Source organism: Mycteria americana, unplaced genomic scaffold, assembly GCF_035582795.1.
Source record: "Mycteria americana isolate JAX WOST 10 ecotype Jacksonville Zoo and Gardens unplaced genomic scaffold, USCA_MyAme_1.0 Scaffold_39, whole genome shotgun sequence".
Taxonomy (NCBI): domain Eukaryota; kingdom Metazoa; phylum Chordata; class Aves; order Ciconiiformes; family Ciconiidae; genus Mycteria; species Mycteria americana.
The window spans coordinates 1,866,567-1,893,625 of record NW_027445626.1 but is presented as its reverse complement, the minus strand read 5'-3'; the positions used below and the strand labels follow the sequence as shown (position 1 = coordinate 1,893,625).

Here is a 27,059-nt window from a genome sequence, read left to right as displayed (position 1 = left end):
ATTTGGGGTCCCCGGGGGTAATTTTGTGACTCCAAAGAGCAACGTGGGGGGGTCCATGGGGGTGCTCCCCCCACCCCCCCCGAGGGACCCCATAAACTCTCACCTGGCAGCACCCCCACCAGGGGGTCCCCCCCATTACCTCCACCTCCCCTGTGGGACAGGACTGGGGGTAAATGGGGGTATATATAGGGGCTATGTAAGGGGAGGTGTATATATGGGGAGGGGGATATGTGGAAACTATAAGGGTTAATATATGGAGAGTATATATAGGGGGGTATATATGGGCGGTATATATGGAAAGTATATGTATATGGGGTTATATACACGGGTATATATTGAGACTATATCTATAAGGTGTTATATAGGGGCGTATATAAATGTGGGTATATACAGTGGGTATATATGGGGATGGTTGTAAATAGGGTTATAAATGGGGGGTTAAAAAGGGGGGTATAAATGGGTGGTATTTATGGGGAGGGGTACGTAGTAGGGATATATGGGGAGGGGTGTAAATGGGGGTTTAAATGGGGGTGTTAAAAAGGGGGTTGTAAATCGGGGTTATAAATGGGGGAGGTATTTATGGGAAGTGGTCCATATGGGGAGGGGTGTATATGGGGAGGGGTGTATATGGAGGTATACAGACAATATACAGGGAGGGGTATATATGGCGGTATATAGGAGGATATATATGGGGAGGGTAATAGATGGTGGGTATAAACAGGGGGTATATAAGGGGAGAAGAAACAGGTGCTATAATTTGGGGGGTATAAATCAGGGTGATAAATGAGGGGGTTATAATTGGGGACTATAAATGAGGGGCTAAAAAGGGGGGGGCAATAAATAGGGGGGCTAAAAATAGGGGGCAATAAATGGGGGGGCTATCAATGGGGGTACAAACATGGGGGTAGAAGAGGGGGACACCCCACCCTACCTGGCTGGGGAGGTCCCCCCACTGCGGGGGGGGCTGACGGAGCTGCCAGGCCCAACATTTGATCTTGCGGCCACAGGCCTTCTTGCTGTTGAGTTTTTCAGGTGGGGGCAATTAAACCCCAGGGTGAATTAAGCCCCCCAGCAGTGGGACAGCCTGTGGTCCTCTCTGGTGGGGGTACTGCAGAAACGAAGTGCTGAGGTAGGCCACCAGCACCCCTCCAACATGTTGGGAATGGGGGGAATGGGGAAGATGATCTCTGGTCTTTGAGGGACAGCAAGGTCTTGAGGTTTGAGGGACATCAAGGTCTTGGGGTTTGGGGTAGTCATTGATGGTCCCTAAAGGACACCAAGGTCTTGTGGTTTGGGGTTTGAGGGACACCAAGGTCTTGGGGTTCTCTGGTCCTTGAGGGACACCAAGGATTTGGGATTGGGGATGGTTGTCTCTGGTCTTTCATGTGTCTCATGTCATGTCTGAGTAGCTCATAGGCCTGGAGTAGGCCCAAGGCATGTGTAGGTGATTCTTCTAAAGTCACTGCTGCCTGAGGAGCTGGTAGGGCAGGAGCAGGACCATAGCTTCTGTAGGTGGTTTTGAGGTCATTGGTGCCTGAATGGCCGATAGGCCAGGAGCAGGCCAATATCAGAGGTAGATGCTATGACATCCTCTGTGGCTGAGTGGCAGATAGGCCAGGGGCTGTGCATGAGCTTATGATGTCACTGCTGCCTGAGTAGCTGGTAGGCCAGGAGCTGGCACATGGCTTCTGTAGGTACTTCTGATGCCACCAAAACAATATTTTGACCACGCCCAAATACGGCTTTTTGGAAGAACCATCATCAGCAGAAGCCCATACACCGCACACACACGTGTGACACTGTAACGCATGCACACACAGTGCCAGCAGTAGGAGGGTGTGAGGTCACCATCAGGATAACCCATGAGCACACAGCAGTGGCAGTGGTCACATCACCGATGGCACCCCGTGGCTGTGGGGCTCGGTGCAGAGCGGCCATGTGCTGTCACAAGGGCTTCACGGAGGACGGGAGCTGCCCGGCCCCGTGCCTGCGAGGCCGAAGGAGCAGCCCCTGCAGCCCTGGCTGGAGCAGTCGGGGTGGGGGTGGCTCGGGGACCCCGCAGGGATGTGCCTGGGCACGGCGCCAGGAGGAAACCACAGACTTCCTGCCTGGGCGCTGCGGGGGGAGCGTGGGGAGTGCTGCGAGGCCACGTGGGCTGTGGTTTGTGCACCTGCAGGCTGGAGCTCCCGATGCGCCCGCGGGGAATAACGGCCCCTCGGTGACACGCTGACAGTCAGGGATCTGTCTGAGCCTCTGGGCTGCACGTCTGCTGCCAGGGCAGGGACATGTCCCAGCTCCGGCTCCTGCGAGGGACCTTCCATGGGGCTCTCCAGGGAAGGAAGGGTGAGCCAGCACTCCTGGGACGGGGCTCTGGCCTGGGCTAAGGCCCTTTCCCAGCTGCTGCTCCCAGCACAGCGGCGTCTGTAGCAGGGACAGGGGCTGTGTCCTTCCCTTCCTGACACAGCCTCCGGCGCAGCCCCAGCCCTGTGCTTCCCACGGCACGAGGGTGGCTGGACACTCTCACCTTGGGCTCTTGGCTGTGCCTGGCATAGGAGATGCTCAGTGCTCCTGGTTGAGAAAGCAGGGTTGAGGGGGTGAAAAATCCATTTACCCCCACACAAGCAGCCCTGTCCTGTGACGGCCCCCCACCACGGTGACGTGACACCTGTAGCAGAGCCGTCTCTCATATATGGTCATGAATGGCGCTGGAGAAGTTCATTGGAGGGCCGGGCTGTGTCGGAGGGGAGATAGCTCCCGATAATGTCGAAAAAGGCCCTGCTGCTTTGATTGGCTCGTCCTGTAGCTGGGCTGGCATCTGCAGAGATATATTGCCCTGCTGTCGTCATTGTCCCCAGGAGTCCCCAGGAGCCGTGGCAGGGCGTGAGGCAGAGCAGGGATGTGCTGGCAGGGCAGGAGGCTCAGGATGGGCACAGAGGGAGTCCTGTCCCCTCGGATGCTGGGGCTGCTCCTCTGGGTACAGCTGTGCAGCGGTAAGTGCCAGTTCCATTGTCCCCCAGCCCAGGCCCAGCGGGTAGCAGCATGGCCATCGGGATGTGTCCAGGAATGGGGTTTCTTTGCAGGTGCTACTGAGGTGAGGGCCAGAAGGTGCTCAAGTCCATGGAGCCTGTGCCTGCCTGTCTGGATGGGAGAGAGCATGTCCTTTTCCAGGGCTCCGGTGTTTGGGGCAGCCTGTGCCTGGCTGGACGCAGAGACACCCTGTCCTGGGGTAGCCTTTGGGGACCCCCCGTTCCCCAGCACTGTGCCTCTGGAGCCGGTGGTGGCCTAGCTGGGGGTGGCAGCAGGCAGAGATCCCCAGGGCACTGCCAGCCCCTGGGGTACCCCAGAGGCTTTGTGTGCTGCTCACTGCCCCCTTGTTCCAGGGGAGCCCTGAGCCCATGAGGGCAGTTTGTGCCCTGCAGAGAGAAGGGAACGGGGGCATCTGCGTCGAGAGACATCCTTCCTGGGGGGCCTGTCCCAGTGCAGGGCTGGGCTGACACCAGGGGCGAGGAGGGGATGTGGGTGTGGGGATCACTGGAGTGGTCTAGGTGGGAACAGGGAAAGCCCTGGGGGTGGGGTTGGGTTTGGATGGTGGCAGGGCAGGTGGTTTGCATGGGAAGCTGCAGGGCTGTGTACACGGGGCTGTTCAGGGGGTGCTGGGCTGGGGAAGAGCGGGTGCCCTGTGCAGGGCTGGGCACAGTGTGCAGGTGTGCGTGGGCAGGGGGCAGGTGGCCGTTGGGGTGGGACAAGGTGCCTTGTGCGGTGGGATGGCGAATGACCCAGCAGGGCCAGACCTGCACACCCCCAGCCTTGTGCAGCCCGTGGGGATAGAAGGGATTCCCGCACCGCACTGGGGACAGCCTGGAGGGGAGAGGGCTCCCACCCTGGCACCTCTGACATGGCCTGGGCAGGGGGTTCCCCCAGACCTGCAGTGCTGCAGCTTGGAGCTCTCCTGACCAGTGCCATGTTGGTGTTTGAAGGGGCTGCAGAGGTGAGGCTGGTGAACGGCGACAACGACTGTGCTGGGAGAGTGGAGGTGAAACATGAGGGCCAGTGGGGGACCGTGTGTGGTAACTACTGGAGCTTGCAGGATGCTGCAGTGGTTTGTAAGCAGCTGGACTGTGGGTCTGCTGTTGGAGCTCCTCAGTATGGACATTTTGGGCCAGGATCTGGCCCCATTTGGCTGGATGCTGTTGGCTGTAATGGCACCGAGTTGGCCCTGTCTGACTGCCCGCACAAAGGATGGGGTGAAAATAAGTGTATTCACAGTTTCGACGCTGGAGTGATGTGCTCAGGTAAGGGGACAGCTGGTTCTCCACCTTTGGATCTGGGACAGGGGAAGGGTCCTGGCTGCACCCTCAGGGAGCAACAAGCCAGGATCTGGCCCCACTTGGCTGGATGATTTTGGCTATAGTGGCACCGAGTCTGCCCTGTCTGACTGCCCACACAGAGCATGGGGTGAACATAACTGCATTCATGATGCTGATGTGTTCAGTTAAGGGGACAGCCTATTCCCCACCTCTGGGGACGTGACGGGGGAAGGAACCTTGGGTGTGCTCTCAGGGAGCAACAAGTGGGCACTGCAGCACTGTCCAGTGTGGTCGGTCACACTGCTGAGCTGGGACTGTCATTGCTGGTGTTCTCAGTGCCTGGGAAAAGCCCAGAGGGAGCCTAGCCCAGGCTGAACTAACCCTGCCGCAGTGTCTCAGCCCCTCTTCAGTCAGTGTCTTGGGCTGCAGATGAATCCTCCATCACTGCCCTGGGGTGTCCACTGATCCTCACTGGTCTCCACCCATTCTGCCAACTCCCAGACAACAGTGCTGAGGGTCCCTGTGCTAAAACAGAGGTTTTGGCAGCACTTTCTGACTCTATTGAGTGCCTTCTGTCACCTTCTGAGCCAGCATGAGACCAGGGGGACATGCAGGTCTCCTGTCCCTCTGCCTGGATGTTGGCTTGGGACCTGTGCACCTCTGGACAGAGCCCTGTGTTCCTGGCTGAGGACACCCCCTCCGAGCAGGCATCGGAGAGGGCTGGACAGGCACCAGCCATGGTAACAGCTGCACCATTTCCGTGCTCTGTGACATCTCCCCCTAACAGCAACCTCCCAACAGCCCAGAACAGCCCTGGGAGCAGGGTGCATTTCTGGCTGCGTCAAGGTGATGCTCCTGCCTGGTCACAAGCTCTGCAGGGGCTGAGCAGGCTGCAGCAGTCATTATCACCTGGGCCAGTTCTCCTGGACCCGAACTGCGCACACCACTCAGTGCTGGTGGGACCATGCTGGGCAGCACAGGGCGCCTTGTGCAGCAGCAGATTGTGCGAGCAGTGCCTGGTGCTGCAACAGACATATAACCTTGAGTGCTGTGATGGTGTAGAGAAGGTGTGCAGGGGGGTGGGGTGTGTTTGTGTCACCAAGAGTCCTTCAAGAGCTTCCTCTGGGATGTTCAGTGGGTGGTTTGGTCACGGCTTGCTTGGAGGTGATGCAGGATGTGGTCCTGTATCTGTCAGAGGACTGTGGGTACTCCCAGTTAATTTGTTTTTTCCCAGGATTTGTCCGGCTGGTAGAAGGGAAGAGCCGCTGCTCAGGACGTGTGGAGATCCATGATGGGGACCAGTGGAAAACTGTCTGTGACTCCCACTTTGGTCCCAAAGCTGCTGACGTGGTCTGCAGGGAGCTGCAGTGTGGGGTGGCCCTGCCTGTTGCTGGGGCAGCTCACTTTGGGGAAGGGGTGGGTCCCATGTGGGATGGAGAGCTGCAGTGTGTGGGGAATGAATCCCTCCTCATCTCCTGCCCCAGGGGGTCCAGCAGGGACCAGCCCTGCACCCACATGAGCAGCACTGCTGTCACCTGCACACGTAAGGACTCAGGGTGGGGTGTTGAACACTGGGTGAGCTCCAGCCTGAGGGGGGGCAGGTTGTGCCTGTGGAGACAAGGGAACTGGGGTACCTGTTCCCACAGGCTGGCAGAGAGGTGACCTTCCTGGGGCATCCTAGACAAGGGCACGGCTGGGCTGATACCCGAGGACAAGGAGGGGGCATGGGTTGGGAGGGCTCACTGGCATCATCCTGTTGCACCACAGGGGACACAGAAAGGCGTGAGGGTGGGGGATGAGCTGGGAGATGCCCAGGGCAGGCTGTGGTCCAGGGGAGCTCAGGACCTGGGCAGAAGCAGCAGTGTGTGCTTGGGGGAGCCGTGGTGGGGGCAGGTCTCTTCTCAGGGTGCTGTCTGGGGAGGAGCGGGTGCCCTGGGTGGGTATGAGCCGGGGGTCAGTTTGCAGGGGGCCGTTGGGGTGGAAGGAAGTGCCAAAGTCTGTGGGGCCCCAAATGACCCAGCAGGTCTGGAGCTGGGCATCCCCAGCCTTGCACAGCCCGTGGGGATAGAACGGAGCCCTGCACTGCCCTGGGACAGCTTGGAGGGCAGTGGGCTCCCACCCTGGCACCTCTGGCTCCACCCGAGCAGGGGTTCCCCCAAACGCACAGTGCTGGGTCTCAGCACTGTCCTGACTGGTCCTGTGTCAGTGTTTGAAGGGGCTGTGGACGTGAGGCTGGTGGACGGCGACAACCACTGTGCTGGGAGAGTGGAGGTGAAACAACAGGGCCAGTGGGGGACCGTGTGTGGTCACTACTGGGACATGCAGGATGCTGCAGTGGTTTGTAAGCAGCTGGACTGTGGGTCTGCTATTGGAGCTCCTCAGTACGGAGTCTTTGGGCCAGGATCTGGCCCCATTTGGCTGGATGATGTTGGCTGTAATGGCACCGAGTCTGCCCTGTCTGACTGCCCACATGCAGGATGGGGTGAAAATAGCTGTGTTCATGTTGATGACGCCGGAGTGATTTGTTCAGATAAGGGGACAGCCTGTTCTCCACCTTTGGGTCTGGGACATGGGAAGGGACCTGGGTGTACACTAAGAGAGCAACAGGCTAACGTCACAGCAGGGCCCGGTGTGGCTGGTTGAACTGCCGAGCTGGGACTGTCATTGCTGATGTCCTCGGTCCCTGGGGATGCCCAGTGGGAACCTGCCCCAGGGTGCCCCTACCCTGCCTGGTCCCCGAGGTGGCTCAGATGAATCCCTCTGCCCTGCCCTGATGTGTCTGTTGGTTCCCATCTTTCTCCTCCCTTTCACCCAGGACCCATCTGGGAGCAGTGAGGTCCAGGTCCCCCCATGCCAGAGGCGCCAAGAGTGACTCATGCAGCCACCCACAGCCTTGGGGAAGGGCATGAGATGGATGAGGAATTTTGGGTTGTGCCCCCGGCAGACAAGGGTCCCTTGGCCCAAGCAAAGGTATTGCTTGGAGAGGAGGAGTGCTGGGCATGGGCAGAGGAACAGGCTGGCACGTGGCACCTCATTCCTCCCCCAGGGTCACCCCACAAGAGCGTGTCCAGGGGGACAAAAGCCCGTCCAGGAGTGCTGCCTCGCTACCCAGCCTCTCGTGTCTGTCCCAGCCTCTGGCTGCCTTGTGCTTTTGGGTTTGCCAGCACTTTACTGGCTCTCCTCTGTACCTGCCCTTGCACTGGGAGCTCGTGTAAGCCCAGGGTTGCTCTTCTGTCCACTCCTCTGCCCTCTGCCCAGCTGTTGGCCATGGACATGCGTGCCCAGCAGTGCACTCTGGTCATCCCTGAAGACCTCTTTCCCGGCAGGCGCCGGAGCGGGAGGCTGGCACAGACACTGACCATAGGTACAGCCTGACTGTACCTTTACCCTGTGACATGTCTCATCTACCAGCAGCACCCCAACGGACCAAGACCCCCCTGGTACGGGGTGCATTTGTGGTGGCACCAAGGAGTTCCTCACGCTGGGCCCTGAGCTTGGTGGGGCAGAGCAGCCTGCAGCAGCCAACAGCGCCTGGGAGCATTTCCCCAGACTCCAAGTGCTCTGGCTGCTGCAGTGGCCAGGGACCAGCGCTGGGTAGCCCAAGGTCTCTGGGGCAGCAGCAGTTTGTCTGAGAGATTCCTGTGGCTGTGAGTTTGGGAGCGAAACAAGCCCACAAGTGCTGTGCTGATTTCTGAGGAGCAGCAGGGGGGGAAAGATGTTTTTGTGCCATCAGCACTCCCTGAGAGCAGCTGGCATGGTCATGGGGCTTTTTGCCTTTGATTACCTTGGAGATCAGATGGGACATGATCAGGGGACTGCCAGAGGGTTCTGGGAACACTCAGGGGTCCTTGTTTGCTCCAGGGTCTGTCTGTCTGGTCAGAGGGAATAGCCTCTACTAAGGATGTACAGTGATACATGATGAGGACGCTGGGAAAACTGTTTGCATCTCACACTTTGATCCCAAAGTTGCCAACATGGTCTGCAGGGTCTGCTGTGGGTCTGCAATAGACACATAGCCTTGAGAGCTGTGATGGTGTAGAGAAGGGGTGCTGGGGGGCCTGGATGTGTTTGTGTCACCAACACTCCCCCAACATCTTCCTCTGGGCTGTGCAAGGGGCCATTTGGTCATGGCTTGCTTGGAGGTGATGTGGGAACGTGGACATTTAACTGCCAGAGAGCTCTCAGTGGTTTTGATTTTCCCAGGCTTTGTCCGGCTGGTAGAAGGGAAGAGCCACTGCTCAGGACAAGTGGAGATCCATGATGGGGACCAGTGGAAAACTGTCTGTGACTCCCACTTTGGTCCCAAAGCTGCTGACGTGCTCTGCAGGGAGCTGCAGTGTGGTGTGGCCCTGTCTGTCGCTGGGGCAGCTCAGTTTGGAGAAAGGGTTGGTCCCATCTGGGATGGAGAGCTGCAGTGTGTGGGGAATGAATCCCTCCTCATCTCCTGCCCCAGGGGGTCCCGCAGGGACCAGCCCTGCACCCACATGAACAGCGCTGCTGTCACCTGCACACGTAAGGACTCAGGGTGGGGTGTTGAACACTGGGGATATGCCGGGGGTCGGGGAAGAGGGCAAGGACCGTGCTGGGCTGGGCGTGAGGACAGGAGGGCTGATGGGTTTTCTGCAGCATGAAAATAGTGCAGAGGGATAAGAAAGGCATGCTGTGCCTCTGGCCTCTCCGCCAGCTTCTGAGGGTACAAGAGCACCAATCCACCCTCAGCCCTCCTCTCTCCCCAGAGTACACAGGCTTCAGGCTGGTGAACGGCAGCACGGCGTGTGCGGGGAGGGTGGAGGTCCAGGTGCTGGGGACCTGGGGGACCCTCTGTGCCTCCCGCTGGGATCTCTCGGATGCCCACGTTCTCTGTCGTCAACTCAACTGCGGGTTTGCTGAGTCCCTTCCTGGAGGAGGGCATTTTGGGAAAGGACTCGGACAAGTCTGGAGAGACTCATTCCACTGTGACGGGACTGAAGTCCACCTGGGACAGTGCCCAGTGATCACCCTGGGGGCCTCACCGTGCTCCCATGGGAACAACGCTGCTGTCATTTGCTCAGGTGAGTGCTGGGAAAATGCTGCATTGAATCCGTTTGCCCCTTGTGTGTGACATGGCCACCCAAAGCAGGGGTCCCATGGCAGTACCAGGCTGAATTTCTCCCTGCAGAAAGCCTTGCTTTCCCAGGAGCTTTCTGGAGGGCTTTGCCAGCTCTGGCTGACGGCTCTACTGTGGGAGAGCTGAGGACTGAATGGAGGCAGGCACCTGCCCTCAGGGCAGCGGCTTAGTCCCCTGTGCCACTGCCAGGCCTGGGCTCCTGTGTTTCTTTCCTGTGGGATGAGCCCAGGACAGGGCTGCGGGGCTCTGCTCCATCCCTCTGGCTGCAGACAACCACATGCCATCCGCACGGAGAGCCCTGCAGAGCCTCATCCCATCACCCAGGCAGGAGCAGGAGCTGCCTGTGTGCCCCCAGCCACAGCAGAGCTGGGTCTGAGCTGGAGAGCAGGCACGGGCTTTGCCCTCTCCTCTTGTCAGCACAAGGCTCAGACTTGTCCTGTTTGGTTGGAAAAGTCCCCCTTGCCCTCCTCCCTGAAGGGTGCCATGCTCCCCAGTGCTGCCGATTTCTGTGGCATCTCTGCTCTCCCCAGGCTCAGCCGGCTTTGCATCCCTGCGGCTGGTGGGTGGAGGGAGCCGGTGCGACGGGCGAGTGGAGATCTTGCATCGCGGGACGTGGGGCAGGGTCCTGGATGACCAGTGGGACGTGCAGGAGGCCAACGTGGTGTGCCAGCAGCTGCAGTGCGGACAGGCACAGGCAGCCTACAACCCCCCAAAGCCTGAGCGAGGGATGGGCCCCGTAGGGCTGCGAGGGGTCCGGTGCACAGGGAATGAGACCAAGCTGACCCTCTGCAACACCTCCCTGCCCGAGAGTGCACTGGCAGAAGGGGTTGCAGAGGACGTGGGAGTCATTTGCTGGGGTGAGCAGTGCTTCATGGGCCCCCCAGATGATGGGGTGTGTGGGTAGCCATGCCCTGACAGCCACTGGGGTTTCTCCCCACTGCAGGGAGCCGGCGGGTCCGTCTGGTGAACGGGTCTGGGCGCTGTGCCGGGAGAGTGGAGATCTACTACCAGGGCAGCTGGGGGACCGTCTGCGATGACGACTGGGACGTGGCTGATGCTGCTGTCGTTTGCCACCAGCTGGGCTGTGGAGGAGCAGTGGAGGCGGCCAGCTCTGCTCGGTTTGGGGAGGGATCTGGGCAGATCTGGCTGGATGGCGTGACCTGCTCTGGGGACGAAGCTGCTCTCTGGGACTGCCCTGCCAGGCCCTGGGGGCAGCACGACTGCGGGCACAAAGAGGATGCGGGAGTCATCTGCTCAGGTCTGTGCTGGCAGCTGTGGTGGGAGCCTGCTGCCGGGGAGGCCAGGACGTGGGGAGAGCCAGGCATGGCCAAGGCTGTCCCTGGCTGCCTCTGAGCCCTTGCCTGTGGCCGTTCTGTGGACACCCATGCACGGGCACCCTCAGTCCCTCTGGGGCTCCCTGGGGAGCTCAGCCATCCCCGAGTGTTAGCATGAAGGGCAGGGGTGTCTGTGCATCAGGGACTTCTCTCTGCCCCCGGGTGCAAGGGGCACGTGCTGGCCCTGCCCCTGCCCGGCTGAGGGCCTGGGGAGTGCAGAGGTGTCCTGGCTCCCACAGCCCCACACCAGCCTCTTCCCCCTTCCTGCCTTTCCTCCCAGAGTTCCTGGCCCTCAGGCTGCAGAACAGCGACGGCTGCTCCGGGCGCCTGCAGGTTTTCTACAACGGGACGTGGGGGAGCATTTGCTCCAACTTGATGACTCTCAGCACGGTGTCGCTGGCATGCAAGGAGCTGGGCTGCGGGGACAGAGGATCCCTGGAAAGACGCCTGCCCTATGGCAAGGTGTCTGGCCCTGCGTGGCTGGATAATGTGCAGTGTGGGGAGAAAACCAGCTCCTTCTGGCAGTGTCCCTCCGCTGCCTGGAACCCGCAGTCATGTGAAGACCTGCGAGAGGAGATCCACATCACCTGCGATGGTAACTCTGAGCCACTCGGGCACAGTGTCACCCCAGCTCCTGCTCCCCTCTATGCACAGCCAAATGCAGAGGGGCTATTCCTTTCCATGTCAGACCCTTCTGCTGCCGGTGGCACAAACATGACTGCAGCCACACAAGTGGAGCAGCAGTTGTCACCCAGGTTGCCAGCAGCACCTGGGGGAGGCAGAGGCATCTCCAGGGGAGGTCTCAGAAGAGACCAGACAGGCTTCAGAAGAGCCTCCCCTCCATAGACACACTACTGCTGCTCTGTGAAGCAGGAACCTTTAGGGGCTGAGCAATCAGGGTCCCCCCAGTCCTGCGCGTGTCCCCTGAATGACCGGGCTTCAGTTGCTGCCATGACCAAGATGGTACAGGGAGGCACAAGAAGAGCTCAGCCTCGCTCTCTTCTGCACCATCCCATACATGCTGCTGCCCCTTCACTTCAGTGTTTCTTTCTTCAGGGACACGCCCAGAAATGTCCCCGGAGGCATTGGCCCCATGCCCCAACTCCACGAGCTGCACAGGTATTGAGCTGCTCCTCTGTGTCCCCTTCTTGTGTGGCAGGGCTCTGCCTGCTGTCTCAGTGCCATGGGAGGTCTTTGCCTTCTCCAGACAGGGAGAAGATTCGTGCCGTGGGAGGCGAGGACGGGTGCTCGGGCAGAGTGGAGGTGTGGCACCGTGGCTCCTGGGGGACGGTGTGCGACGACTCCTGGGACATGCGGGATGCCGAGGTGGCGTGCAGGCAGCTGGGCTGTGGTCCTGCGGTGTCTGCCCTGAATGAGGCTGCATTTGGGATGGGGCAGGGCCCCATCTGGCTGGAGCAGGTGGAGTGCCGGGGGACAGAGCCATCCCTGCAGGACTGCTGGGCCCGGCCTGGGGATGGTGGTGCTTGCCGGCATAAGGAAGACGCTGCTGTGCGCTGCTCAGGTGAGCGGCAGGGCTGGGACCCCTTGCTGGAGTATTGGCAGGGAGCTGGGGAAGGCCTTTCGTCCAATTGGCCATGGCATGGCCCCTGACCTCCCAAGAGCAAGAGCGTTCCTGCAGAGTGCAGGATCCTGGTGCGAGGCAGGGAGCAGCCTGGGTGGAACTGGGTGTCCTCTGGGTACTGTCCGTGGGGCCCTGCAGCCTCAGGGCTATTCCATGGGCTGCCTGTCCCACTTGGGCTGCCTGCCACCCAGAGCAGAGGCCCTGGGCCCTGTCCCGGTCTCCTTTTCGGGCACTACTGGAGGGGCAATTTGGGTGGGATGTGCCAGGGACATGTACAGACACACACGTAGTGTGTTGGGGAGGAGGCTCCCCAATACCTGCACACCCACCCTCTCAGCCCAGCTCTCCTTTTCCTCTTCTGCAGCTCCACCCAGGACAGCAGCATCCCCAACCCGAGCAGGTAACTGGTCCTCTTGCCTGAGGCTGGGTATCCCTGGGGCCAGGCTGTGACCCACACCTGGATGGAAGGGGCTCCTTGCTGGGCTGGGAAACTCCCAGGAGGAGGCACTGGGGTGGTGTTGCGGGGGGGTGTTGGGGAAGGTTGGAATGTACTCAGCAGGGTGGAAGCTTGCCCATCAGTCCCCCCTGGGACCCTCCACCCCGTGCTGCCTTGTGTGATGGTCGTCAGGGCTGGTGCTGCCCCCTCCTCTCCCAGGCCTGGTGCTGCCCCTTCCATGTTCTTGCCCATACAGGTCCCACTCGGGGCCGTTTGACAAACAGTGGGAGATTCTCTGTGCCTGTCATCATCTGCATCATCCTGGGGGCCCTCCTCTGCCTGCTCCTGGCCCTCCTGGCTGGGCAGGTGCTAAGGGCCAGGTCGGGACGCAGAGGTGGGTCCTTCCACAGCAGTCCCTGGGGGAGATGCCTCCTTCAAAGGCTGTGGGGTGTCAGTGAGGGTCACAGGTAGAGCTGGAGGGGATGAGACTGTGTGCTGCCACCTGTCCCATGCACCACCCCATTGACTGCCTGGCCATGGGGCATCAGCATTAAGGTTTAGAGAGAGCCCAGAGGCATGGGGGGCTAGCACTGGGGCAAGGAGAGAAATGGCAGACTGAGGATGGCCAAGGCTGCCAGTGCTCCGGGTAGTGCTGGAAGGGGCTCTGGGGCAACAGAGATGACAGGAGGTGTGTGGGGCAGTAAGGTCCATCTCCGAGGTGTCAGGTCCTCAGCCTGTCCCTCTGCCCAGCCCTGCCCCCACCCATAGCAGGGCAGGGGCCCTGCTGTAGACCCATGGGGCAGATAGGGAGCAGCTCCAGGTGGAGAGGAAACATGGGAGCTGCTCCAGGGTCAGACAAGGGGGCATGTCCCAGGGGCCAGAGGACCATGAGTGCTTTCTCCGAAACGGTGATGCGAGGGTGATGCTGCCCCAGATGATCTCCACAGCAACGTTGCCCTCACTGGGGGTGCTGCAGCCGTGCCTGGACAGTGCAGTGGGGCTGTGCTGTCAGACCAGTCCTGGGCTGGCCCAAGCAAGAGGTCTGGGGAGCACAGTGGGATCCCATCACCCCTCTGCCTCTCCCTGTGCCAGCCCTGCCTCTGTTCCCAGGCTCCAGGAGAGCTCAGGAGCTCTTTCCCGAGGCCGTGTACGAGGAGATCGGTTACTGCCCAGTGTGGGAGAAGCAGGCGAGGTTTCGTCGCACAGGTAGGTGTGGGTCCTCCCTGGAGACACATCTGCAGGACCCTTTCCCCTGGTCCCAACCCAGAGATGATCCCCTGAAGCCCCCCACACTGTGGTCCCTGCAGCGCTGGGGCCGTGTTGTCTGTGGGGGAGCATCCAGGGTGTGGGTCCAGGAGAGGAGCAATCTCGCCACCAGCTTTGCCCGTCCCAGCTGCACAGCCCCTCTCTTCCTGCCCCTGCACCCCATGTGACACCTGAGGAGTGAGGGAAGGGGCTGTGCTGACCATGAGACAGGTCAGTGGAGCTCACTCCATACCACCTGCTGTGCATCTTTCCAGGCTCCTATGCAGAGGAATCCCTGACCCAGCTGCAGCCGTACCCTGGGGACACCGAGGAGGAGGATGGTCTGAAATCAGCACCAGGTAATGGAGACAGGAAGGTGTTGGTCTCCCTGTAGACATGTGATGGACAGAGGTGTCACTGAGTGTCACCATGAGAGATGCGGAGGACATGGGGGTCTCCTGTGGTGCTGCCAACACCAGTGTCTCAACCCTGTGTTTCCGTGTGCATCGTCCTATCCTCTGCTCTGCAGGACATATCTTCTCACTGTCAGCAGCTCCCCTCTCCTTTCAGATATTCTTGTTGAGCCTGGAGGCAACCCAGCAGATGGCTATGATGATGCCAAGGAGGTTCCTGACTTTGGGGAGGGTGCTGCTCCTGAGCAGGGAGCTTGGGAAATGCCCAGGGTGCCAGAGGAGGGAGCAGGCTCCAGGGATGCAGTCGGAGGTGAGAGGGAAAGATAGCGCTGCTGGTTCCTGGGGTGCCATCCCTGGTGCCACCCATGGTGGTCCTGACATGGTGGTCGCTATGGTCCTGACACCCAAACCTCCTGGGCAGGGGGAACCTGCCACGGGAGTTTTCCTTGGAGGGACTGTGGGTGGGAGAATGAGCTGAATGTGGTGAGGAGCAGGGAGGAAGGTGATGTACAGACCCCATGGGCCAACTGCAATATCCTGAATTGCTGCTTGCAGGGGGCAGCCTGCGCTCCCGGAGAAGTGCTGGGGTCCCTGGAGCTGAAGGAGACACCTCGTCCCTGTCCCTGGGGAGCATGGGCTATGATGATGCTGAAGAGGTGTCTGTGGCACACCCCCATGAGGACACAAAGGCTGTGACACGGCAGCTTAGTGCACAACAGTCCCTGAGCCCCAGGCCAGGAGAGCCCATCCCTGCTGTGCAGCTGGGTGCAGCCAGGAGGGAGGAGAGCTCTGTGCAGCTGGGAGAGCTGTGAGCACCAGGGAAACATCTCCCTTTACCACGGGCAGCAGAAACCGCCTGCAGTTTCCTCTATTTTTATTCCCGCTTTTACACTGTGCGTCCATATTGGTTCTTATTAAAAGTCTCTGAGGGCTTTGACCCAGAGCTGGGCCTGCCCAGGTGTTGGGTCACCTCCCTGAGGCTGATGAGGGGGAGCAGAGAACGATGACACAGTGGTAGGCAAGGGGCACATCTCAGGGACAGCAGGCTCGGGGTCAGGCTGTGGGGCTGCGAGAGCCCATGGTCCCTGGGGAATAATCCTGCTGACAGAGACATTTCCATGCTGCTGGCCACGGGCAGTTTCTAGTCAAAATGGCTCTCTGGTATATCCTGTGGTACACCCCAGCGGCAACATCCATTTCCTCACCCTCGGGTTTCCAGCTGCTCTCTCCCAGGCCCTGCCTGGGCCATGCTGGTCTCCCAGTGCAGAGGCCATGCCAGAGCTGCTATGTCAGGGTAAGCCCTGGGCTGTGGCCCCACAGAAGTGAGCCCTAAGGTGGCCGAGTCCCCTGAACACCCCAGCCATCCCCAGGGGGGATCATGGCCCACGGATTACCTCCCACAATGGTGAGGATGCAGCTCTGCTCCCCACTGCCCCAGCACAGGGTGCAGAGCCACTTTCTGGGACACACGGGCTGAGATTCCCTCTCCTCATGCTCTGCCAGGAGCCCAGTCTCCATGGGCTGTTCCATGGGCTCCAGCCTGCACCTGCCTGAGGCTGGGGAGTCAGGGCAAAAGCAGCCCTGGAGATGCTGGGGATTGAACCCAGGACCTCCCACATGCGAAGCAGGCGCTCTGCCACTGAGCTACATCCCCTTGACACCTGCCAGCAGGAGAGACACTCTCCTCCCGTGATGTGTCTATGACGAGCACAGTCCTGTTGTCCCCTGCGTGCCCAGGGAACCTCTGCAGAAAACAGCACTTGAACCCTTCTGAGATGGGGAAGCTGGGACTGCCTCTGTGCTGGGGCCTGATCCTGGCACAGGGCTGCACTGCAGAGTGCTGCCCCTTCAATGCCTCTGCAGGGCAATGGGGCAGAAGGAGGCTCTTGCTGCAGGTGCTGCTCCCACGCTCTGGCCCACTGCGGGATGGGTCGATGGAGAGGAGAAAACCCCTTCCCCTGAGCCTCCTCTGCCACCCAGGGCAACAGCCCTCTGTGCCACATCTGTCCCCAACTCCACAGCAGGAGCAGTGCAACAGGGTGAGGGAAATGCCCTGCCTGGGGTGAGGTGCCCGCAGGCTCCGATGGCATCCCAGGGCACGCCGTGGAGGGGATGTGGTGGCAGAAATCTTCTACCCGCTCCTCCAGGCACCAGGCCTCCCCCTGCAGCCCTCTGTTCCCCAGCATCCCTGCAGGTGACTTGAAGAGCAGGCTTCCATCTCCATGGGGCTGGGCATGGGGGTTGGGCTCAGGGACCTTCCCATTCCTTCAGCACTGATGACTGTCCTGGCAGCAAAGCAGTGCCCTGGGACAGCCCTGGCTGGGGTCTCTGTGGCAGGGTGGGTGAGTGTGTTCAGCTGGTAACTCAAAGGCTGATGGTTTGACCACATGCAGGGATGGTGTCCTCATGGTGGCACAGCTGGGGCAATTGTGTTGCCCAATGCCATAGAGTTTTCCCTGCTGAGCCCCTGCCTGGCAGAGAGGGTTTGGGGGAATCAAAAGCAGACCACAGTGCCTGTGAACTTCTGGAGTGGTTGAGTGGAGTTAAGGGGATGGACTGCTCACCTCTTCTGCTTTGCACACATGACCCCAAAACCCATCCTCAGCAATGACTCTCCCATTCTTGCTCAAGAAAGGCGTAGAAGGACTCTTCTGGAGCAGTGATTATCCTGCAGGCACTACCCCTGTGGCCAAGCATGTTCAAGCTCGTGCTAAAAGCTGACAAGACAGTAACTGTGCTTGGACAGACAGTCTCTCCCTCTCACCACCTCTCACTTGCGCTCAGTCACAACAAAAGCCAAACTTCTCTGCAGGTGCATCCCTAAGGAGCCGGCCGTGAGGCAGCAGAACTGTACGGGGTTAGAACATGCACGTTGCTGTGAGACTATAGTCCAGCACGTGCCATTCCTTGGCCTGACTGGGGAGAGGGTGAGGCTGGAGACAGAGGGAGATGTGCTGGGTCACAGCTGTCACTGTGTTCCTGAGGGTCAAGCAGGGCTCTGTAGCAGCAAGAGGTTGCAAGAGGGGAGCCCAGCAGCTTGTTGGAGCTCATGAGCAGGTCTTTCTTCCTCTGTGCAGGGACTGATGGCTGTGAGGGGCTGCAGCTGGTCTAGCCAGTGCAGTCTGGTGGGTGAGTCTATTTGGGCACGGCTTTGCCAGCTGTCCTTGGCACATCAGAGGTCTCGCTGTGACAGACCTCTGGAGGGAGGACGCTGCCATTCAGGCCTCAGCTCCAGGGAGTGCCTGTCCCTGGGACTGGGGGGACAGTGGCCTCCCCCATGGGCAGTATGCTCTGGTCTGCAAGCTGAGGTCCAGGTGAAGGATGTGTGTGAGGAGGGGAGCAGTCTGTGCACCATCAAGAATGACAAAGAGGAGAGAGACAAGGTCTTTGCAGAGACCCCACAAAGGAAAGGTGCCAATTGCTGTGGAGCAGGGAAGGAGGGACAGATGGAGAGCACCCCAAAGAAGCACTGAATGTAGAGTCCTGTTGAGGGGAAGGCTGGGGACTTGTGGAGCAAGAGGAAGGCTGCTTCTAACCCACAGGTCTGCAGCTACAGTGCAGGGACAGTGCTCTGGCAAGAGGTGAAGGAGCAAGGAGGGCCAGGGTAGGCTGGAAGGCGGCAGGCAGGCTCTGCGAAAAACTGAGCGAGGATAGCACTGTATCAGCCCACGGTTGAACCAGGGACCTTTGGATGTTCAGTCTAATGCTCTGCCAGCTGAGGTACTTCAGCCCTGCCCCAGCAGCCCTTGTCCCAGTTCCACCCCTGCCAGGCCACAGGCTGACACACATGAGGAGCATTCCTTGGGGAGGGTCCCAGGGAAGAGCTGTTCCTGGCCCTGGGCAGAGGGACCTGTCCTCTCCCTGCCTCCATGGCCAGGTGGGCTCCAGATTTGGGTGGAGGCCAGCTTACACTGGGCATGCCAAAATGTGTGTGGGACTTCAGTCCAAATGTGACAGTGGCAAAGCAGGTGGGCAGGCCAGGCACGTGTAACTGCAAAGGCTGAGGGTGGAAGAAGTGTGGGGCTGTTGGAAGACCTTATCTCCTTCCCCATGGAAGGCCTCCTGCCCACCCTTTTTTCCCCAGCTCAGCTTCACTCCTTTATTCCCAACTCTTCTACCTCCTCCCCTCTGAGCAGCGCTAGGCCATGGGGAATGGGGTTGTGGTCAGTCCAGAACACTTCCTGCCTGCTGCTCCTTCCTTCTCCCACTTTTCCCATGGGGTCCCTCCTACAGGCTACAGTCCTTCAAGATGAACCTGCTCCACTCTGGGCTCTCCACAGGCCACAGTTCTTTCAGGAATTACCCAACTACTCCAGCATTGGGTCCTCCACAGACTGCAGGGCTTACATTGTCCACCATGGTCTTCTCCATAGGCTGCAGGAAAATACCTTCTGTGCTGTGGTATTCTCCATGGGCTGCAGGGGAATATCTGCTCTGGTGCCTGGACCACCGACAGGGTGGTTCTCCTCCTTCTTCACCGACCATGGTGTTTGCAGGGCTGTTTCTCACACTTTGTTTTCCCCCTAACTCCTATTCCAGTCTGGCACTTGTGCCCCTTCTTAAATACATTTTCACACCCGTTCCACCAGCTTTGTTGCTGGGCTCAGTTTTGGCCAGCGGTGGGTCTATTTTGGAGGTGGCTGGACCCAGCCCTGTCTGGCATGGAGGCAGCCCTTGGTCTTCTCTCACAGGTCACACGTGCAGCCTCCTCGCTACCAAAACCTGGACATGGACACCAACGCACTGTGTAAAACTTTGCCTTGCTAAATGACGTCCCCTGGTCCTCCCTTGTGAAGAGATCCAGCCTAGTTGCTGGGGAGGAAGAGAGAGCAAGAGAGAAGGCCTTGATGCTGTGAAAGCACTCTTCCGCAAATAGCTACAACACTGGTGTATTATAAACACTGCGTTGGTCGCAAATCCCAAACATGGCACCATACGGGCTGCTATGCAGAAAATTAACTCCATCCCAGCGAAAACCAGCACAATGTACCTGGAAATATTTCCCAGGATTAGCTGCTCTATCACCTTCCCAGGGCTCGAGGAGAGGCTGACTCATCTCTTGTTCCCCAGGTCCTCCTTCTTGCCCTCCTTGAAAATAGCAGTGACATTTGATTTCTTCCAGTCTTCGGGCACATCCCCATCTCAATGCTCGGTAAAAGATTCTTGGGAGTGTCCTCGCAATGACATCTGCCAGCTCCCTCAGCACTCATGGGTGTATCCCATCAGGGCCCGTGGACTTCTGTATGCCCAGTTTGCGTAAGAATTCCCTGACCTGATCCTCTTCCAGCAGGGCTATGTCTGCCTGGCTCCAGACTTGCCCCCTCATCTCTGGCACCTGGTATTCCTGAAGGCTGGTCTTGGTAGTAAAAGAGGAGGTGAAGAAGGCATTCAGTACCTCAGCCTCTTCCAAAAGAAGAAATAGGCAAGAGGAGGCAGCAGAAGAAGGAGGAGGCAAGAGGAGGACAAGGATGCAACAGAAGCAACAGGATTAAAAAGAGGAGGAGGCAAGAGGAGGCCACAAGCAAAGGAGGAGGAGGAGTCAACAGGAAGAGGAGGCAATGGGACACAAATGGAGAATGAGGGAATAAGAGGCAAGAGCGGGCAAAAGGAGGCAAGAGGAGGGAAAAGGAGATGGACATAACAGGATGTAAAGGACACAAGAGGAGGAAAGAGGAGGAGGAGGAAGACGCAACAGGAGGCCAATGGAGTTAAGAGGAGGAGGTGGAAGCAAAAGGAGGCAAGAGGCGGGCACTTGAGGCAAGAGGACAAGGAGGAAAAAGAGAAGGTCCCCAGATGCAACAGGAGGAGGAAAAGGAAGCAGAAGGCAACAGGAGGAAGAGGAGGTGGCAAGAGGACAAAAGAGGAGGGAAAAGCAGGAGGAGAAGGAGATGGAGAGAAGAGGAGAGGACAAGAGGAGGAGGAGGAGGAAGAGGCAAGAGGAGGAACCAGGAGCAGGAGAGGAGGAGGCAACAAATGGAAATAGGAGGCAAGAGGAGGAAGAGGAGGCAACAGAAGGCAAAAGGAGTGGGAGGAGGCAATAGGAAGAGGAGAAGGAAGGGAAGGAGGAGGCAACAGGTGGTAACAGGAGGACACAGCAGGAGGAGGCAACAAAAGGAGGAGGCAAGTAGAGGCAAGAGAAGGAAGCAACAAGAGGAGGAAAAGAAGGAAGAAGGAACAGGAGGCAAAAGGTGGAGGAGGAAGACACAGAAGGTACTAGGCAGAGGAGGAAGAAGAGGAGGAGGAGGAGAATTAGGAAAGGTCAAAGTAAGTGGCAAGAGGAGACAACAGGATGAAGAGGAGAATGTGGAGGAGAAGGAGGTGGAGGAGAGGAGGAGGCAACAATGAGGAACAAGAGGTAAGAGCAAGAGGAGGAAAAGGAGTCTGCTGGAGGCCAGAGGATGCACCATCAGGAGAAAGAGAGGGAGGTAAAAGGAGGCAGAGCAGGGAAGAGGAGGAGGAAGAAGGGGAGGAAAGAGGAGGCAAGAGGAAATGGATGATGAGGAGGAAAAGGCAAGAAGAGCAGGAGAAGGAGGAGGCAGTAGGGGCATAGGATGGTGGGGCAACAGGAGGCCACAAGAGGAGGAAGAGAAGGAGGAGGAAGCAAAAAGAGGCAAGAGGAGGCAACAGTAAGAGAAGGAAGCGTAAGAGGAGGAAGGGGAAAAGGAAGAGGAGGATAAGAGAACGGGGAGGAGGAGGAGGTGGAGGAGGAAGAAAAGGAGGAGGAAGAGGAGGAGAGGAGGAGAGGAGGAGGCAACAGGAGGCATGAGGAGCCAAAAGGAGGAAGAGGCCTAGGATGCAACATTGGGGCAACAAAAGGCAATAGGAACAGGATGCGGAAAAGAAGGCAAGAGGAGGCAAGGGAAGGCAACAGAAGGAGGAAGAGGAGGCACAGGGGGTTGAGGAGGAGGAGGAGGAGGAGCAGGAGGAAGCAACAGGAGGTACCAGAAGGAGGAGACAATATGAGGCAAGAGGAGGAGGAGGAGGCAACAGGAGGCAAAAGGAGGATAAGGAAACAAGAGGCGACTCCTGTTGCCTCCTCCTCCTCCTGCGGCCTCCTTTTGCCTCTTGGTGCATTCTCCTCCTCCTCCTGCTCCTTTTTTTGCCTCCTGTTGCCTCCTGAGCTCCCTTTTTTCCCCTCTTGCCTCCTCTTCCTTTTTCCTCCTACTGTTGCATCCTGTTGCTTCCTCCTCTTCTTGCCTCCTCTTTCCTCTTATTGTCTCCTGGTGCCTCCTCCTACACCTCCTCCAGATTTCTGCTCTTGCCTCCTACCTCACCTCCTCCTCCTCCACGTGCCTTCTCACTAACGGTGGTCCGTTGGCCACCTTTGGTTCAAAAAGAAACTACTCCTCTCTAGTTCAAAAAGAAACCACTCCTTGGGCTCAAATGGAAACTGCAATGCTGAGCTGTCAGGACCACATTGGCTGCAGTTAGATGTAGGTTACCTGACACCCCTGTGACTTCAGAGGAACTCTAGTTGGCAGAGTTCCTCACAGCCCTCACTGGGGGCAAGGTGTCAGGGAGAGGGGAGCACGTTTCCGTTTCCCACATCCCAGGACAGTGCCCAAACCATCCTCCCCTTGCCCTCTGGCATCTCATTTCTTGAGATGCACATTGGCTGGGGCTTCTGGCAGTAAACCTTCAACAATCCTTCAGGTGCTTGGGTGATTTCCCTAAGATGATCAGTATCTAAAAAAGAAGAAAAAGCAACACAAAGCAACCTACAAACAACCCGCCAACATGAATCTGCCTAAATCTCAATAGCTGCAACATAGCAGTTTGCATCTCTGATAGCCACTCTGGGCAATGCCAGTTCAATCAGTAGTTGCAATGTAAGCCATCATACCCCATCCTCAAGGACAACTCTAAAGCAGTTCAGATGAAGGGTGGTCTTTGAAAAGTCACTGGTTGCATCCCCAGCTGGCATGGACACTGCTGATTCCCCACTCCACAGTGGCAGAGCTTGGATCCCTTCTCGGGACACACTTCTTGCCAGGAAGCCACAGCCATGGGGGTATCTCACCTGGTTCTTACTGGCACTTCACTCAGCATCCATTATGGTGCACATCTTTCTTTTCTGTGTCTACTCCGTCCACACATCAGAATCACAGAAAGACAAACACTTCATAAAAGTTTGTCATAAAGCCCTTGTTACAGGAAGGAAGTCTCCCCATCAGATCTGGAGGGAGCCAGGAAGATTGCCATCAGCACTAGGAAGATCCACGAAGCTCAAGGCCTTTTCTGAAGTGCAGCAAATTCTTGCAACCACGATTTGAGCCTGGAAGTGGGAAGGAGTTGATGTGTGTGGGTGGAAGTGGAATAAGTGTGTTGTGGGAGTATGTCAGGGCCCTTGTGCAAATCAAGGATGACGGAAACATTTCCACCTTATGCACATGCATCCGCCGAGGAAATGGGGAAAGCCCGCTGCTGGGGCTGGATGGGCTCAGTCATGTCCCATGAGCTCACCTTGCTCTATTTTGCAAGAAAGAAGAAAATAGGAGGACTCAGTTTGCAATATCTAAGTCAGCCAGTGGGAAACAAATAAGTAATTACATTGTTGGAGAGGGGGTCAGATTATGAGAAGGAAAGAACAGGGAAATAATGATTTCTGTGTTTAAAAAATGGGGAAACTGAGACCCAGCTTGTGTATGTTTCTTCTGCGGAAAGATCTACTTTTTTTCCTGAGGGGCTGACCCTATCAGACTAGCTTTCACAGTTTTCCTCTGCTAGAAAGGCCCGAGAACACCAGGGATGGGATTCATCTACGCGCATTTAGACATGCCCAGTGGAAGGGCTTGAGTCAGCTGCCCACTTCTCACTGCCAATCTGGACATGCCCTAAGGAATCCCAGACATGCAACAATCCCACCCCTCAAGCTTGGCTGGGTAACGGAAGAGAAATCAGCATGTCTAGAGTAAGTTTTCTCCCAGTCCTGGGCAGGTGTGGCATTTCAACAGCTCCCACTTGCAGCATCCCAATTGTGTCTACTTGAAAGAAAGAAGAAAGGCAGGGAATGTTGTTACACTCTTCAACACCGGACCTATCCTTCTTTAAGACACAAATGCTCTTCTCCCAATTCTCATTCCCCAAACATTCCTAAGATTCTGCACTTGTAAAGATATGCCTGGCACACAAAATATGCACTTACGAGTTGTCCACACTTGACACAACCACAACCTGATTATTCCTGGTGGATCACAACTAGTATGAGCTCTCGATGCAGGCCACAGTTTTTCTGAGTGCATTTCCAAGAGCCCCCTTGACTTCCCTGTTCCGCAGGCTGTAGAGGAGTGGATTGACTATGAGCATGAGGATGGTGTAGAAAAAGGAGAGCACTTCCTTGAGCTGCCTCAGTGAGGCTGTTCTGGGAATCATCTAGACAACAATGAGGGTACCATAGAAAAGAGTCACCACGATAAGGTGAGAGGAGCAGGTGGAGAAGGCCTTCTGCCTCCCCGTGGTGGCTGGGATCCTCAGGATCGCAGCTATGATGCAGATATAGGATGCCAATGTGAATACAAATGGGAAGACTACATCCAGAAAGCAGATGATGAAAGTAACCAGTCTCAGCATGGTGCTGTCACTGCAGGCAAGCTCTAGCAATGGGGCAAAATCACAGAAGAAATGATCACTTGCATTGGGACCACAGCACTGTGACTTGAAAAATAGCCTGGTGACTATGGTAGACATCAGTAATCCTGCTAGCCAAGAGCCAGCCACCAGCTGGAGACAGAGTTTCCGGTTCATGAGGCTTGCGTAGAGCAGGGGTTGACATATGGCCAAGTACCGATCAGAGGACGTGGTGGCCAGCAGGTAACACTCGGTACCTGCAAAACTGCCAAAGAAAAAGAGCTGTGTCATGCAGCCTTGAGCAGAAAGGGCTCTGTCCCTGCTTAGGAGGCTGGCCAGCAGCCTGGGCAGGATTCTGGAGGTACAGCACATTTGCACACTGGAGAAATTCCCCAGGAAGACCAACATGGGAGTGTGAAGGTGCTGATCTGCCACCAGCAGCACAACAATGAGGATGTTAACAAACATGGTCCCCATGTAGGTGATGAGAGAGAGGAGAAAGAGAGGCATCTGAAGCTTGGGGACATTACACAGTGCCAGCAGGAGGAACTCCACTGGTGATGTCCGGTTGTCCCATTCCTCTTTCTCCATGAAGCACTGTAGGACTTTCTTTTCCCCTCTTGGCAGGAAGGGAACCTGAGGAAGGGCATGCGCTTCTGTGTTTGTTGCAAAAAGGAACTGGGAAGCAGCGACTGCCAGAGACAACATGGAGGTTTTCCCTCATCTGCCTGAATTCACACTTGGTTTAGGGGCTCCATTCCTCGTGAAAGGGCAGGAACAGGTTCTTTGAGAGGGCCAAACTACTCTTCTTAGAAGAACCTCCTCTGATTAGAGCGATGATTTGCTGCAATGAGGTGCCTATTTCTGTGGAATGAAAGAGAAGGTTCATTTGCTCACATTAGATGATGACGCTTGAAGTTCTTCCCAGTAGTACCCAGCACAGGCCTTAGCCAAGTCCTGCTTTCCAGCAGCAGAAAGATGGGCCAGACAGGAAAGCCCCATCATGCAAAAAAGCCTTTAGGGGAACGCATCGTGCCATAGACTCTTTCTTCACACTGAGGAAGAATGGACACGAAACAGGATTAGCGGTCTCAACTCCCTGAAGCATTTGCTTTCTGATGAGCCCATTCTGTCCCTGGACAGTGCATCTCTTTCCACGGAGCAAGAGTGGCCAGCAGTTACTAGCTTGGTAGTTGAAGGCACTGCAAAGGGTCTGTTAGACAGGAGACTTACAAGCAGATGTGAACTTGGGAGGGAAGGGCAGGGAAAAACAAATTCCAGAGAAGAGGTAACTGAGTTGTTTAAGCCAAATGAGGAAAGGCTATGTTGCATGAGGAGGAGGCGAAAAGGACAGGGGTGATGACCACTGGCTGAACATCTTTTCCTGCTCTCCTTCAATTTCTGAATGCATTTGGGCTGCTTCCCTGAAGCAGCACAGCACCTGGACCTCAGTATTCCCATCTCAGTTCTCAGGGCTCCCTATTCTGCACTGCAATGAAGACAGAGTTGTGTCCCGAGGGCAAGTGGGGGCTGAGGCAGGGCAGGATCATGATCAAGCACAGGGTTCCACTAAATGCCTGATACATGCCTGCTTGCCTGCCCAGGGAACATCTGTGGCTGAAAGAGAGAGCACTTTGCCCACACCTCCTCTTTGGGTTTTCATAACACTCAGCTCAGAAAAAACACTGTCCCGATGATTCCCTGTCTCAAACTTGATACCTTTTACAGCGACATGGAGATGGCCAAGGCAGGCACCTAGGCAGCCCAGAGAGTTCCTGGGATGGAGGAGCCCTTTTACTGAGTGATCCACCCAACCTACACTGGGATGCCTTGTTCCTGAAGGTGCTTCCATGGGCAGGGTGCCTCAGATTCACTGCTCTCTGGACATCACATGCCACGTTGATGGCTGAGAGACAACTGTGAGATAGCTGAGGGATTGAGATTGATCCCTATGATACAAGCAAGATGGAGAAAGAGACAGAGAGAGATTCAGAGAGCTAAGAAAATAAGGGACATGTATTGGCACACTGGCCCCATACACTCTGCCCCAACCTCTTCACGTCCACTGAGGTGTGTGAGTGCCCACCAGCTTATGCCCCACAGCTCTGACTGTAGTGACAACCACGCTGCCGGTATCTCTGTTCAGCAGTGTCACGGACACAGGGAGGGTCTCTAGAGGAAAGAGTGAGCTGGAATGAGAAGACATGCAGGACAGGACTGTACCCAGGCCACATGGTCTCACTTCATAGTTGCCACTGTGCAAAGAGCCACTGGCACGTTAAGCCCACCTGCCTCAGCAAATCCAGCACCTACCTGTAATCCCCAGCATGATGTGATAACCTTTCCTTTGAGTCTTCAGCAGCACCTGAATGTCTCCAGCTCTGCAGTGCCTGCTGGGTTTATAGAAGAGTCTCCTGAAGGTTCCTGCTGCAGCTCAGAGTTCTCTTTGTGTCGCAGAAAGTGAGTACTGCGCAACTGAAGCCCTGTGGGGATGGAAGCCCTGAGCTGCCCTCCCCTGGACCTCTGTGCTCTTAGGAAGGGGGAAATGAGGGAGGGGAATGAGCCATGAGCTCTTCACACTCCTGGAGCAGAACTCCAATGAGATATGTGCCACAGCTGCTCCTTCCAGACTCCAGGAATGGCCAGTGGGGAGAAAGGAGGCATTTCTTCCAAGCTGAGGAGACTGGCAATGTGGGACAGGATGAATCACCCTCAGGGGTGCCAGGCTCTGCCCGTTGAGGAGAGAGGAAACCCAAACCCCTCCCAGGGGCAAAGGTGCCTAACTTGCTGGCGGCTAAAGGGAGCTCAGGTACTGATCTACTACAGTCCTACCGCTGTAGGTGACTGAACTTGAGCTTTTGCTCAAATACAGCCAGTGGTTTAATCTCAGCAAGTTTCCCACATGAAGCCAGTGCAGAGGTTCCCCTACACCAGACTAGAGGCAAAGAACAAGCCAGGCACTTGGGATCTAAGACTAGCCTGAGCCCCAAGCTACAATGTCAAGGCAAACATGGAGTGCTGCCCTATATTGAACATCCCATTTTACTCCTTGTGGAAGTGCTACCCAT

General features: G+C 57.2%; 1 protein-coding gene, 1 non-coding gene and 1 pseudogene across 2 annotated transcripts; 1 reads left to right on the top strand and 2 right to left on the bottom strand.

The window, feature by feature from the left end:
• Positions 1-898: 898 nt before the first annotated feature.
• Positions 899-23,220, top strand: LOC142403626 (scavenger receptor cysteine-rich type 1 protein M130-like; annotated as a pseudogene).
• On the bottom strand, positions 16,007-16,078 carry TRNAA-CGC (transfer RNA alanine (anticodon CGC)). The gene has a single exon. It is a non-coding gene; the product is annotated as a tRNA-Ala (tRNA).
• A 402-nt stretch (positions 23,221-23,622) lies between the features above and the next one.
• Positions 23,623-24,582, bottom strand: LOC142403625 (olfactory receptor 10A7-like). The gene is given in 1 exon segment (XM_075489862.1): positions 23,623-24,582. A coding segment is annotated over 1 exon segment (960 nt).
• Between the last annotated feature and the right edge of the window lie 2,477 nt (positions 24,583-27,059).